General features: G+C 44.9%; 1 protein-coding gene across 5 annotated transcripts in view; it reads right to left on the bottom strand.

Annotated features, from left to right (window-relative positions):
- Positions 1 to 14,361, bottom strand: part of LOC107396052 (cyclin-dependent kinase-like 5) — a 92,338-nt gene that overhangs the window by 50,084 nt on the left and 27,893 nt on the right. For all 5 annotated transcript variants that reach the window (XM_054734715.2, XM_015975567.3, XM_015975565.3 and 2 more), the window contains exon 3: positions 13,232 to 13,266. In XM_054734715.2, coding sequence (XP_054590690.2) covers positions 13,232 to 13,266 — 35 coding nt within the window. The remainder of the gene's footprint in view (positions 1 to 13,231; positions 13,267 to 14,361) is intronic.

Below are 14,361 nucleotides of genomic sequence, written 5' to 3' on the forward strand. Positions count from 1 at the left end.
GACGGAGGGAGCTCCAAGTCCCAGAGATCCAGGAGCTGCCCCAGAGCACAGGAACTCCAGGGAGACTGCGACCAGAAAAGCCCCCGCCCCCCTCAAGAGGCGCAGAGGATCGCCCCGGGAGACCACAACCAGCAGCCTGCAGAGTCCCAGGAGATATCGGCGGCAAGCCCACAGGCCCACCCGCAGCCTCCCACCCCCTAGCCGGCCGAGCCCGGGACCCAGGGGTGACCACCCCCGCCGGGGACCCAGCAGAGCCCAGGGACCCAGACCTCACCAGGCAGCTACCGGGATTGGTCAGGCAGACACCAATAATCTTAAACCCCCTGACCCGGGAGCCACGACCCAGGCAGACCAAGGCACCGCACCTCACACCAGGTGTGGCAGGGGGAGGGGAGACGAAGATCTATATCATCACAAGAAGTTCCAGGAGAAGGGAGGAGTCAAAGGCCCCACCTGACATATACAGTCATACACAAACACAGTCACACACTCCCTCCCTCATGCTCACACATGCACATACAACCAAAGACTTACAAAAATGCACGCCGGACCCCCACTCATGCTCCCCATACACACCGGTACTGCTGCACATTGGGTACAACCATCACCGGTAACCAGAGTTTGACCCTTTCTGCTGGGGTGCTGATGAGCAGGCTCCCCCGCCCAACGCTGAGCACAGCAACCCACCACCCCAGACCCCAACCAGACGGCCGGATCTCCCTCCTAGCCTCCAGCCCCGGGAAGCCAAGCAACAACAGAGGTGTGCTAAGACCCCTAGTCTCCCTCCGCCTGCTCCAATATAATGTTAGTGAGTGTTGATGAGGTGTATTCCATGGCTGTGGTGAGAGGGTAGTGCGGGCATCGTCTGGCCTACGCCAGCTGATGCCACCGCACCACCCCACTTGCACACACAGCCCTCTGTGTTTAAGTGCAGTTTAAAATTGGAAGTGGGCACCGGCACCCGGGATGAGGCTGAAAAATCCCCCTGCCAAATGCTGTTGGATGTGCTCACTCCCAAGGCCCTAAGTGTGTGTTTGTGTGGAATGTCGTCGGTGGAAGTGTATAAGGTGCAAATAAAATTGGGGGGCAGGTTGCCACAGGAATGCGGAAATGGGGTCCATACCTGCACCCAATGACTTGTCCACCCCCCAAGGTCCTATGTGCATGTTTGTGTGATGATGTGAGGGAGCAGGAGGAGAGAAATATGCGGGGATGGGGAGGAATGGCTGGTTGGGCTAAGCCCTCCAGGGAGCCAGCTCCCCCACTGGCCCCAATAGGCACCTCTGTTGTCAAAATGCCACCCAGGGCATGGAGACCCCAGCCCATCCTGCCAGGGCCCAAAGCAGCAGCATTGCAGCTCTTTACCGATATCAGTGTCTTCTTCTGGAGGTTGGTTAATCCCAGGGGGCAGATAGCTTCTCTGGATTGGTCATAAATCTGATTTAAGATGTGCATTTAAACACATTTGATTGTGGCTGACTACCAAAACTAACAAAAGCAGCCAACTTCTTTACAGCCTGGGTCAGGGCTTCTTATAGGCAGCTCAGTTTTTTTAATCCGATGATTAATGAAAGCAGATAATCAGGTCCTTCAAACTTTCCAAACGGAGGGAGAGGGAACCGTTAATGTTTTACCTTTCTGCATACAGAGTGGCTTTGGACACTGGCTAAGAGGATAAAGAGTGCATTCGGGGTGTTATTGAGTTGTGAGCATTCCTACGAGCTGTACTATGCTTCAACAACTCACAGCAGCTATGTTTACCCTCAGCCTCTCGCAGTTTACTGCAGAACCACTGGTCACCATGGGAAGCCAGATCCAGGATTTAGATTAGAGAAAATCCTTTGAATTTTAGTTACCTCAGACCAAACAGCTGCCCTAGACCCTGATCGGAGGGGTTTAAAACACTTGTGTAGGTGATGACAAGCAGACAGTCACACGTTTCAGATGAAAAAACTAAACCTGTCCTTTAGAGGGTGTGTTTACAGTAAAATGATCCCAGAATGTAAAAAGGTAACTAATGCAAAGAGCTCCACTATCAAACATGGAGGACGCACAGCTGCACGCAATCTCCGCTTCATAAATCAGAAACTATCTAGAAAGGTTCTCAGCTGCATTTTAGTCACATCCCACGCTCACCACGCCCACTTACTGCCATAAATAGTCAATGCAAAGTGCCTTGTGGACCTCATGCATGTACATAAGCCGGCTTGTTGCAGCTCTCCGCCAATGACATGGTGACCGTGGACCAAGGCAGATCAAGGAAGCGCTATTTCACAGAAGCAGAAGTTGAGGTACCTGTGGGTGAGGTGGAGAAATGAAAGGAAGTGCTTTTGCAAAACAAATAAGAGAAAATCCACAGAGTGGCACAGCGTTGCTGAAGCCGTCAATGCTGACTTCTTCAGAGAGATCTGTGGCGGATATAAAAAAAAGGTTCAATTGGGATTTGATCCCCAGACTCCCGGGTGAAAGTCACGCGCAATAACCAGTCACCCAAAGGGACATCCCCTTGTCCAAGTAGGCAGGGCGCATGATCAATCGGGTCACAGTGACAGGACACACACTGTCACACACGCATGATGTTCTGTCTCAATCTGTCCCCCTGCCGATAGGCTGTGTGTGAGTGTGTGTGTGTGTGTGCGTGCGTGCGTGAATGCGTGCGTGCGTGTGTGTGTGTGTGTGTGTGTACAAGTGATAATGCTGCAGGATTTCATAATTTTATCCGTCTCAGCAGCAGCACTGCAGGTGCTCTCCATGTCCAGCATGTGTGTAAGCCAGGTCCTTAGTCAGTTTAAAGTTGCACACATTTTTCCGCTACGTTTTCTTTCATAAATCCCAAAGTTTGCGTGGAAAGTTGCTTACGCAGTTTTCCGACCCCGTTTTGTGCGTAAGCTAGCTTGATAAATGAGGCCCCTGGGCTTTTTATTGTTAAAATACTGAGTTCAGAAAAAGATTCATGTTGAACAAGAGCAAGCTTGTCACAATCTTTAATTGCAGTTTTTAATTTGGTTTCTGCTCTTTGAGCCGTGATATACGTAAGGCCCAATCCCAATACTTGCACTGCGCTCTATGATCTTCTGCAAAGTGTGCAGTAAGTAGTTGAGTATGTAGCGCACAAGTGTGCAAATGATTGCTGAATTGGGACAGTGAGCATTGAATCATCAACCATTGTTTGTGCTAGTTTTTAAAAAATCTTTATTAACAACTTTCAAACAAACAATTTCTTGAACAAATGTACATTTGTTGCTGTTTACATTAAATCATCGTCTAAAACACTCCGAGCATTAATAAAATCATTAATCCTCTTAAAATGAACTCCCCTTATGTGACAATACAGAAAATGATAAATGACCCGCACCTTTCAGAGTCAGAGGACTCTAAAGCGCTTTACACTACAGTGCATCATTCATCCATTCACACACACATCCACACACTTATGGGGATGAGCTACAATAGCCACAGCTGCTCTGGGGGACACTGACAGAGGCAAGGCTTCCGGGCACAAGTGCCATCAGTCCCTTCGACCACCACCAGGTCGAAGGGGTCAAAACTGCAACCTTCCGATGACTGGACAGCCTGCTCTACCTTCTGAGCTAGTGCTGCCATAATAAAAGGCGCTTGAGCCATTGTTCTGCCTTCTTCTCAAAATTCACACACAGCAATGAATTGTGGGTAATAACCTTTGCCCCAAGTTCGATCAAGGGTGCAAAAGGGGTGTGATTAACTTCTGCACTTGAGGATCGAGAGACACCCTACACACACACTCCTGGACCGGAAGGTGCAATTGAAGGGCGAGTATTGGGATTGGGCCTTACTGTATCTGGGTTGGGCTGGTGGAGGTTTAGCTCTTGAATCGTGTGAATTAGGTTTGTTCTACTTCTTGTTTTATTTGGAAGAATATCTCTTGTGATCTTCTACCTCACCAGGTCTTGATGTGTCAACGTCACACGTGAATCTATTTAGTCATCACCTCCTACATTATATACAGTAGTGCTGGGTTTCATTTGCTCAGTGACAGGTTCTTGTTGTCAACACCACTCTGTTTGTTTTAATCTAGTTCTGTTGTTTAGCTTTACTAAACAGCCATGTTTTCATCTTCCTGCCTTCTGTTGCCGGGTTGGGGCCTTCCTTTCATCATCTTGTGACTAAAAACAATTTTTTAAACCAGTTTTTTGTGTCTGTATCAAACACAAAATGAGAAAGAAGAGCAGCAAAAATATTCCTGCTCTGAGCTTTTAATTCAAATTTACATTTTTGAAAGTTAAAGCTACAACAGCAAATCTGCTAAGCAAGCTAACCTATTTTTTTCATGCCTACCTTCAAACATTGGAGCTATAAATGTTTTGTGAAGGAAAAAGAAGAGTTAATGAAGCGGTTCTCTTGCATTTGTCTAAAAACCTCCGCCAATGACACGGCTTGGTCTGAAACCAACCATTGGGCCATCTGGTTGTCTGTCTCACTAAACTAAACCACCTGATCCTGCACTCATTACACCCTCTTGCATTTAGCAACAGGACACTACTGGTGTGAGAGGTTCTCCGCTCAATAACAGAGAAACAGTTAGCTGCTACCACTTCAACTTTAGGGCAAACTACCGGAGTCCCAAAAAGAAAAACACCATTTGAATTCACGAACAACAAAAGACATTTGGACCTAAAAACGGCGACTGGTGTTTAGCGCTCTCTCGTATCCTCCGGCTATGTGGGTTCCAGAGTCAGGCAGATGTGGCCTAGGAACGATAGCTGACAGGAGGGGCACTTCTGTGTGCGCACGCGCGCTCTGTCTTCCCCATCCCCAGTGAGTCGTGGAGGATGGCTGCTTATACTGAGCCAGGATTCTCTGGAGGTTTCTTCCTGTTAAAAGGGAGTTTTCCTCTCCACTGTCGCTGCATGCTTGCTTGGTATGAGGATTGCTGTATAGTCACTGACACTAGTCAGTGACTTGATGCAACCTGCTGGGTTCCTTATATAGGACACATTATTTCTGATTGGCTTAATGAACTGACCTGAATTGGAATGTTTATTATGTGAAGTGCCTTGAGACGACCCTTGTCGTGATTTGGCGCTTTATGAATAAACTTGAATTGAATTACTCACTCATGCATAGGAACATGCTAACGCCACGCAGAAAGGCAGGATACATGGTCATTGTCATGTCGGAGAACAAGTGAATCTACAGTTGATAGGACTCATAGCTGGAGACAAGCCGAGGTGTACATGACAGTTGTGGGGTCATCCAACCAGACTGTATCTGAGACACTGTTCTGTTGTCTTTCAACAAGATGAGCTGCCTCTGTTGAACTTGTGTGATTCACTGAATTAGCATTGCTGTTGCCACACAAGCTCGTCTCCTTTCACCCAGAAAGTGAGACTAGTGAGTAAAAAGAGCTGATACTTCATAAGAAAGACAAAGAAAAAAAAGTACTTAATACCAGTTTTTAAAAATCGTCTCTGTGTTCAAGATGAAGTGAGATTTGAACTGTTTAAAACGTTTCTGTGATTCGTTTCTAATTTCTTTTAAAATGGCCGTATACTGATATCTTAAAGGTTGTGCAAGTAGAGTCTGGACGGTAGAGCAGAGATCTGATTCAAAATATGAAAACAAACAAGGGAGCATCATTCTAGCTTATTGTAGAAGACATAAACTGACCTAGCTGCTACTTTCACCACTTTTGGTTTTTTGTAACCGTAAAACAATGTGCTCACATGTCAGTGGGCCAAAGTAAAACTAGAAAGTCTAAACATGTTTTTGGCTATCCATAATTCAGATGAACAAAAGAAATCAATTAAAGATGAGCTGGAGATGCTAAACGAAAGCTTCTCTGTGTTTCTGTGAGCTCAGCCTCTTTTAGGATCCTTTAACAGCTTGCTGTAGTTTTAGTCTGGGTACCGGCTGACTCAAAAAGCTGGGCTGTAATGTATTCATGTGTGGAAAATGTACACGATGGAGTGAGGGTGGAGCACCATGATACATCAATAACACTCTACCCTTCGTAGTTGGAGGTGAAAATGTGCAGCAGCTCTGTGCTGTCCAGTCTGCTCAATGTGTGTTTAGGACTGAACTGGTAATGATCAAGTCGTTTACGTTTAATCCAGATCGTTGGGAAAAGAAAGTCCAATCTTTTTCAATTACAGAGTTTTAATTATCAGGACAGGATAAAAAAATTCTACAGTTAATAAAATGAAACTCGGGCAAAAACACACACCAGACTCCATCGTGGCATTACTTGTTAGATTAAAAAGAAGCTGAATTTTAAAAGCTGTATGTATAAAACTGTCTGCCCTGTGATCAACATCCCATTGAAGCTCCTAAACAGAAGTAACCCTGCAGTTGTTTTCTCTCTTGCTTTTTCTGTGACTCGCATGGTTCTGGGGGATTCTGGTTGAGGTTTCTAGACCGTTATTTCTGCTCAGCTATTTGAGCACCCACCGCAGTATTTCCCAGGTTGAGGTCCGGACCCTGACTGGACCACTGCAGAACCCTGATTCTTTTCTTTTTCAGACATTCTGTTATCGACCTGCTGCTATGTTTGGCGTCATCGTTCAGTTCTAGGATCTAGTTTGGTCATAACTGTTGTATGGTTTCACATTGGAGAATTGCCCGCTGTTGTAAGCTGTTGCAAGCCAACGATTATCAGCTGTTTGTGCTGATATGGTTTTCACATGGTGCAACTTCCTACTTGAAGTGAACTTTTACCTATTTACTGAGCCCTGTAGGTCTGGGATGGAGCTCTTAAGGTTTGTGTGATGTGATCTTTGATTGAACATCTAAGTATGTTGTAGGGATGTAAGAAAACATCGATATGGCAATATATCATGATATTTTTTTCCAGCAATATTATATTGATATTCAAAACATGTGTATCTAATTTTTGGAAGAATTTACATAGCATCATTTGTGTATTTTCTTTTCTTTTGGTGCAATTCAAACACCGACTGCTAGTTGGCAGCAGTGCGTAAAGGGTTTTGTGTCCACCATTGAAATGTAAATCCCCCTGTTATGGTTCAGATACCTCATGTTAAACATGTTAAGTATCTGTTTATTGAATTTTCCTACAATAAAAAAATCGCTAATAACATCTGACTGAATATATTGCAATATATCGTGATACGTTGTATCGTGTTTCCCGGTATCGTGATACGTATCATATCGCCCAAATGTCACCAAAACACATCCCTGGTTTGTTGAGTCCTAAAAGACTGGCAACTTGCCAAATGTTTTATGAATGCAATGAATGAATCTTTTGCAGACGGGTTGGCAGCAACAATTGCATATCTAATGTAATGAATGACTGATGTTCTTTCTCATTGGAATTGTGATAACACACACCTGTATGCTTCAGACTAGCGAACGGTTTAGTCTCCTGCTGTAGAATTATAGAGTTGATCATGAAAACGTTCTATTTACATTTGATCAGCAACTCCTGAAACTTCATATCTGATCAAGTATCTGGAGGAAGTTTTTCCCTTTGGCTTTGGTTTTGTTTAGTAAATATTAGCAGGCTTGAGTGTTTTGTGCATTTGAGGTTAGATGTGAATAAGTTTAGGTGCTGGAAAAAATCAGAAGGTTTGTATTTCACTCTGACACACAAGACCCTAAAACTGAAAGGTGGTGAAATTCTGTTGTTATTTGTAAGCTCTAAGTCATCTAAGCCTTGTACTAAATAAAGTCTTACACTTTTTAACACAAGAAGGTTTAATGTTATTATACAAAATTACAGTGATGACTGAAATGTTGTGAAACCTTTAGAATTTTCTATTTCTGCTAAAATGTGGGTTGAAAAAACTTCCAGCTTTCATACAAACCCCAGCCATGAACAGTTAATTTGAAGATGAAATTGTAGTCACTTCTTAGATACCACTGGGATGGCAATCAGGTGTGAGTGGGTGCACCTTTTCATTTAACAAACACAGATCTCCCCAAGTCTGACCCCCACGTCATGCGTTTGTGGGAGTGAGTCATCGCGGCACAAACAAAAAAGCCTTCAGAAAACTGTTGCTGATGTTCTGCAGGATAGAAAAGGTTACAGAACCATCTCTGGAGTTTGGACTGTGCCAACGCTCGGCACGCAGGAAAAGGGATTTCTAGAGCTCAGCCAGCACGGATCAGCAAGGTGAGTGGTTGTCTATCAGGCCACAGCGGTACCCCGGGTAAGCTAACAGAGCTGCCTCCCTCAAACAGGAGACAGTGTGGCAGCTCTGTTAGGGAAAACAGTTAACTCAAAAAGCCCATCTGCAGTTTGCTAAAGATTACACGGATGAGCAGCAGCGCTGTTGGGGAAATGTTATGTAACCAGGTGAAAAATGGGTACCGTTTTATGCATTTTAATCCTGTTTATTTCAGTTTTCTGGTTGCAACACTTGTTCTGGTCATAGAGTGGCGCTAGTCCCATGTTTAGAGGTAGAAAATTCCAGGAAGTGAAAAAAAAGCCTCACTAGTGTTGTGCGGTCTTGCCTGAGGAAGATGATGAAGGAAGACATATTGAGCTGAGCCTGGTTGGGAAAAGACGATGCATTAAGCCGCCTGAACAAATATTCGAGTGTCTCGAAGTGCCACTGCCGTTTTGTAACCCGTTTATACCGCGTTGCGTGCCGGTTTTTCATGCCGTTGCAGTGCAGCACTAGCACTCTGTTAGCTTTCTGTGCATGGAGCACATGGCTCAGATTTTATTTTAGAGACGCACAAGAACGTGTTTTTGCCCTTTTTTGAAGTTGAACTCTGTGACGAAGAAGTCAAAACCAGTGTCATTTTTATTTTGCACAAACCTCAACAGAGACTAATATTTATTTTATTTTTGCTAGAACAGAGGGGCAGACCTTCTGTCCAGAGGAAATCCTCCGTACGGAGAATGGACACTCCACCCCCAGGTGTTGCACCAAATATGGCAGAGATTCGGTCAGGTTACCGTAGATCTCTTCGCCTCATGGGAAAGCGCCCACTGCCCACTCTTCTTCTCCCTGACAGATGCGGACGCGCCTCTGGGAGTCGACGCATTGGCTCACCAGTGGCCAAGAGTGCTGCTGTACGCGTTTCCTCCTCTCAGTCTGATTTCCTCCATTCTAATAAGAGTGAGGGAACGGGGCCTGTCTTTGATCTTGGTGGCTCCGATGTGGCCATCCAAGCCGTGGGTGGCAGAAATAATCCAGAGGCTTTGGGACGAACCCTGGCCCCTGCCTGTCCGCAGGGATCTCCTGTCCCAAGCCAGGGGAGAGATTTATCACCCTCACCCAGACCGCTCGTCTCTGTGGGCCTGGCCCGTGAGAGGTGGAACCTGAGCGTGGCAGGCCTGCCCCCAAGTGTCATTGACACCATTCAAAACGCTAGGGCCCCCTCAACTCGCTCTCTTTACAGCTGTAAATGGAGGGTTTTTGAGGGGTGGTGTGAAGAAAAACATGTTATCCCATTTCAGTGTTCGGTGGGGATGTACTCTGTTTTTTGCAGAGTCTGGTGGACAAAGGTAAAGCTTTCTCCACTATTAAGCTTTATCTGGCTATAATTTATGCATGCCATGTGTGGTTTGGTGACAAACCAGTGGGGCAACACCCATTAGTGAGTCGCTTCATGAAGGGTGCTCGCCGTAAGCTACCAGTCTTTAGGCCACTGGTACCACTGTGGGACCTGTCTCTTGTTCTGGAGGCCCTCTGTCATCATCCTTTTGAGCCGGTAGATGGGGCTGGATTGAAATTTCTCTCTTTAAAAACTGCACTGCTCTTAGCTTTAACTACAGCAAAGAGAGTGAGTGACCTTCAGGCATGGTCAGTCAGTCCCTCGTGTTTACGGTGGGCCCCTGGCTACACTAAGGTGTGTCTGCGGCCCAATCCAGCTTTTGTGCCTAAAGTAATGGAGTCGTCTTGTAGCTGCTCCCCTGTGGAGCTGCTGGCTTTTCACCCGCCTCCTTTTTCCTCAGCAGAAGAGCAGAAGCTTAATTGTCTCTGCCCTGTTCGAGCTTTAAGAGCTTACATGGACAGGACTGCTGGTCTCAGAAAATCAGACCAGTTGTTTGTTTCTTGGGCCACGGCCCATAAAGTCAAACCTGTGTCCCGCCAGAGACTGGCACACTGGATTGTAGAAGCAATCAGCCTTTCAGATAGGTGTAAGGGTGCTGAACCTCCTCTGGGGGTGAGGGCTCATTCTACAAGGAGCATGGCCACATCTTGGGCCCTGCTTCGTGAGGGTGTCAGTCCAGGATATCTGTGCAGCAGCTAGCTGGGCCACGCTGCTAACTTTTGTGTGGTTTTACAGGCTGGATGTGTCTCAACCTTCACTGGTGCATTCAGTGCTGGAGGTAGGTTGCACAGCATCTGCTTAGTGGTTAAGCAGAATTTTGCTGCAGCTCGCTTCGGGAGGGACATGCACTCCGGGAGTGGGCCATATCTCCCGTAGTGAAACACCGAACGAAGTTAGAAAAAGACCGTAGGGTTACGTTATGTAAACCCCGGGTCTCTGATAACAGAGTGAGGCGTTTCACCAGCAGTTCCCTTCTTGCATTAACGGTAAGAAATCGTCCGAATGAGTAGGAGGGGTTGGTTGGCCGTGTATATACTGGGTGGGCGGAGCCTGGGCACGCAAGCGGTCTGTCAGGGACAGACGTGATGTCATTGGAGCTTCTGTAGTTGGTCACGCCAGGGCGATTCCCTGTAGTGAAACACCTCACTCTGTTATCAAAGAACCGGGGTTTACATAAAGTAACCCTACGTTTTCAGTGAACCACATCTTTAAAGGCCAAGTTAACTAAAAATAGTTTTTTACTTTATTTATTTTTATTTTGATTAGTCACTCTGAGTTTCACACACAGGGTGAACGTGAAAATAGTCTCCTGCGTTAGCCGCCAATGGAAAACTGACAGGGAAATGTTTGGATTAGAAAAGCCAGTCAGATCTATGTGACACTGAAAATAAGCATTCATGGACTCACCCATCTTGGCTCATGACCGGGGAAGCTTGCTGTTGATTTAGCATCCAGGAAACAGCAGCACGTCTTGGCTAGTAGAAGCTAACCTTTAGCATAAGCCACTCCAGTACATGGCAGAACTCCTTCAAGCTTGTTTTATTTGTGGTTCAACGTTGCAAAGCAAAAAGAGTGAGTGGTAGAATCACGTTGCTGTTATCCAATCAGAGGTGTCTGAATGTCAGGAAATAAGACGCAAATCCTGCCGTCTTCTGCTCCCCTCTGATCTGTCTCACTTGTAGTTCTTTAAACAAGAACCAGAGCTTTATTCTCCACAAAGACGGCATTCATTCACACTAGATACCACTGCAAAGGTATTGAAAAAATGAGTGAACTTGGTCTTTAAAACAACTTCAAAAGATAGCAAAGCCAAAAATGTCAAACTACTTCCTCTACCTCTTTAAGAAACTAACAATTATTTGAGGCATATTAATTTGAAATTGCACACAAATGTTCAAGCATCACTTCAGGCTATCTGACATTAAAAAGACTCCACCTGAACCTCCACATACGGCCATCATTGCTCTGTTCCTGTGCCATTCTTCTGTCACAGTCAGCCCAGCTGCCTCCTTTTTCATTTACACTTCCTGTACAGCAGATGCGGGGGTCCAAACACTGTAATCTATCATCTTTTATAAATAGATTCAAGTTAGTGTCTAGAAACTAGTCAGTGTAAGCTTGAGAGTATTTCCACCCTTTCTTTATTTAGCTCCACATCTTGATTTAACGCAATTATTCCTCTTAAACACAAACATTGTGTGACTAAAACATAGTGGGCATGTTGAGCTGAGTGCAGCTGCGGTTTCATGCGACCATTTTCTCTGACCAGAACCGATCCGAGAGTCACAGAGCGCCATGAAACCCTCAGTAGACGTGTGTGTTGTTCTGCAATTTAAGTGTCAGGTGATTTTGTGTGTGTGTGTTTGCCTGTGTGCCAGCGCTGCTGTACGTGCACACCCAGTTATGCAGCATAGATCTGCGAGTTAGCCCTTGAAAAAACATGGAGGTTCATTCACGCCAATACAATGCAAACATTTTCCAGACGGCAGTGGTCCGTATTGATCTGCAGCCAGAGAATTCCTTCTCCTGTGCTTTCACACGTCACACGATGAATCGGATCATTAGCATGCAACAGTATGGAGTTTCCAACATACTGGGAAGACTGGAAAGTGTCAGACTTTAGAGTGACATGTGGTGAATAAAGAAAAAGCTTTACAAAATGGAAAATCACCATTTTATTTTTGTTCTTGTGAAGCGCTTCATGATTTTTATCTTGAGAGGTGTTTTATATAAAAATGTGTCTTCTAGCAGTCTGGATGTCCTTTAGGAACCTGCAAGCTGCAGTCGTGTTGTTGGTGGTGCTTTTTCTTTCTTAGCAAAATCAATCAGAACAAAGAAGAAATGACACAAAGCAGACTCCATCTGGTGTGCGAACCACAGCGAGGTCCATTGATGTGTGTTGTTTAAAACTAAGAAATTGGCATTTGCAGCTGCCAAGCCATGTGATCAATCAGTCTGAATAATCTTGCAGCTCCACCGTCCCCTCCTCCCCCTCTCACTTCAGAGTTTTCCAGGAACACGAGTAACATTTGTTAGTTTTATGCTAAACGTCCTAGCACTAGAAAACTGGCTACACTCAGCAGGATCAACGATAGCACAAACCCCCTTTTAGAAAAGTAACGTGTTGATTTTTGATTAAGGAGGCTGAGAAAATGTTCTGCTGTAAGTAGGAGTAAGTTTATGTTTCTCATTCAAACTGGATTGCTGTCAGTTTCTGCCACAGCATCCTCCCTAAACCATCCAGGATGGAGACTGATGTGTGGGCAGTCTACGTCTTATGGTCTCGCTATTTTCTTTCTGTTGCTGCACTGGTTTCCTTTTTTATGCTAACAATGACCTGCATCAAGACAGCCTATCAGACGCACTTTCACACAAATGAAAACAATGTGCTGGAGGAAATTCAGCTAACTGATTTGCAGGTTCTCCGTCCTGCTTATGAACTCGATCAGACACAAAAGGACGACAAGCAGATTTCTAATCATTCTGTTTGTAAATGTATCTCAGGATTTTGGTGCAAGGACACCCGTATAACAGGCTGTTACTGAGCCGACCCCCTCAACCCTGTCAGGACGCCCAGCTTCACACAACCAGACATCTCCTCACATCCTGATCACTGTTGTTTTTACTTTTCATCCCTCTGCTGTTTCTTTAAGGTGACTCCAAACAAAAGGGCAGAAATAATCGACTGGAAAAAATCCAATAAAGCAAATTGATGTTAAGACCTTACCTTCTGTCGGCACTTCAGGACAACACCATAGGCACCTACAGGAGAAGCAAACCACATGTTCAGACGGTAAACACAGCTGGGATTTCATCTTGATGAAAAGAGTTTTTATTTTGTGTGTCATAAATATGTTTTGGGAGAGTGTCCACATATGCAGCTAGTGTCGGTGATACTGCTGAATTAATTAAACTGCTTCGCCAAAATAAAATGACTTAATAAGAGTCTTTGTGCTGACTGAAGGTTACAGAACGCGGCTTACGCAGCAAAGGGTTAAATCTTTGTGAGATGATTAGAAACAAAACACGACGTCAGGGCAGTAGCCTCTTATTCACACTGAACACATCATCAGAGTCATCAACAGAACAGCCCTGTGAATTTATCAGGAGCCACCGCTACAGTTCGCAGTGTTATTTTATGTTATTATTTTTATGACAGAACAACTTATTTGCACATTCAGCAATTCATAAACTTGTTTGTCACTTCTTCAATAAAAGCTCAGATTTGTTCATATTAGCAAATTCCACAATCTTCTGTCGTTTACAGTAGATCCCAGTTCTACTCGTGATTTCCTCCTGGCACTCCTTATACAGGAAGTAGAAGTGAGCTAGATCAGCTGCAGATGACAGGATTTGGAGTCTTATTTCCTGATGATTGGACATCTCTTCTCTGATTGGATAACAGCAACGTGACTCTACCACTGACTCAGTTTGCTCTGCAACATTGATGCTTTATCTCCACAAATAACAGAAGCCTGAAGGAGATTTGCAGTGTGGAGGAGTTTCTGATGCTAACGGTTAGCTTCTGCTAGTCGAGACATGCTCTGCTGTTTCCTGGACAACAACAACCTTCCCTGTTGCGATCCAAGACGGTTGAGTCCATGAATGCCAAATTTCATTGGGCATAGTACTGATTTGCTCTTCTAATCTGAGCATTTCTCCTTTGATTTTCTAATAGAGGTGGAAGAATATTTTCACATTCAGCCTGCATATGAAAGTCAGAGTGAGCGGTAATACTCAAAAATAAGAAGTAAAACACGGTTTCTCAGTGAACTTGGTCTTTAATAACTAACGCAATACGGATAACAGTTTAAAGCGTTATAAATGATTAATTATAGCAGCAACAACACACTTTTG

The sequence above is a fragment of the Nothobranchius furzeri genome, chromosome 16, assembly GCF_043380555.1.
Source record: "Nothobranchius furzeri strain GRZ-AD chromosome 16, NfurGRZ-RIMD1, whole genome shotgun sequence".
NCBI lineage: Eukaryota > Metazoa > Chordata > Actinopteri > Cyprinodontiformes > Nothobranchiidae > Nothobranchius > Nothobranchius furzeri.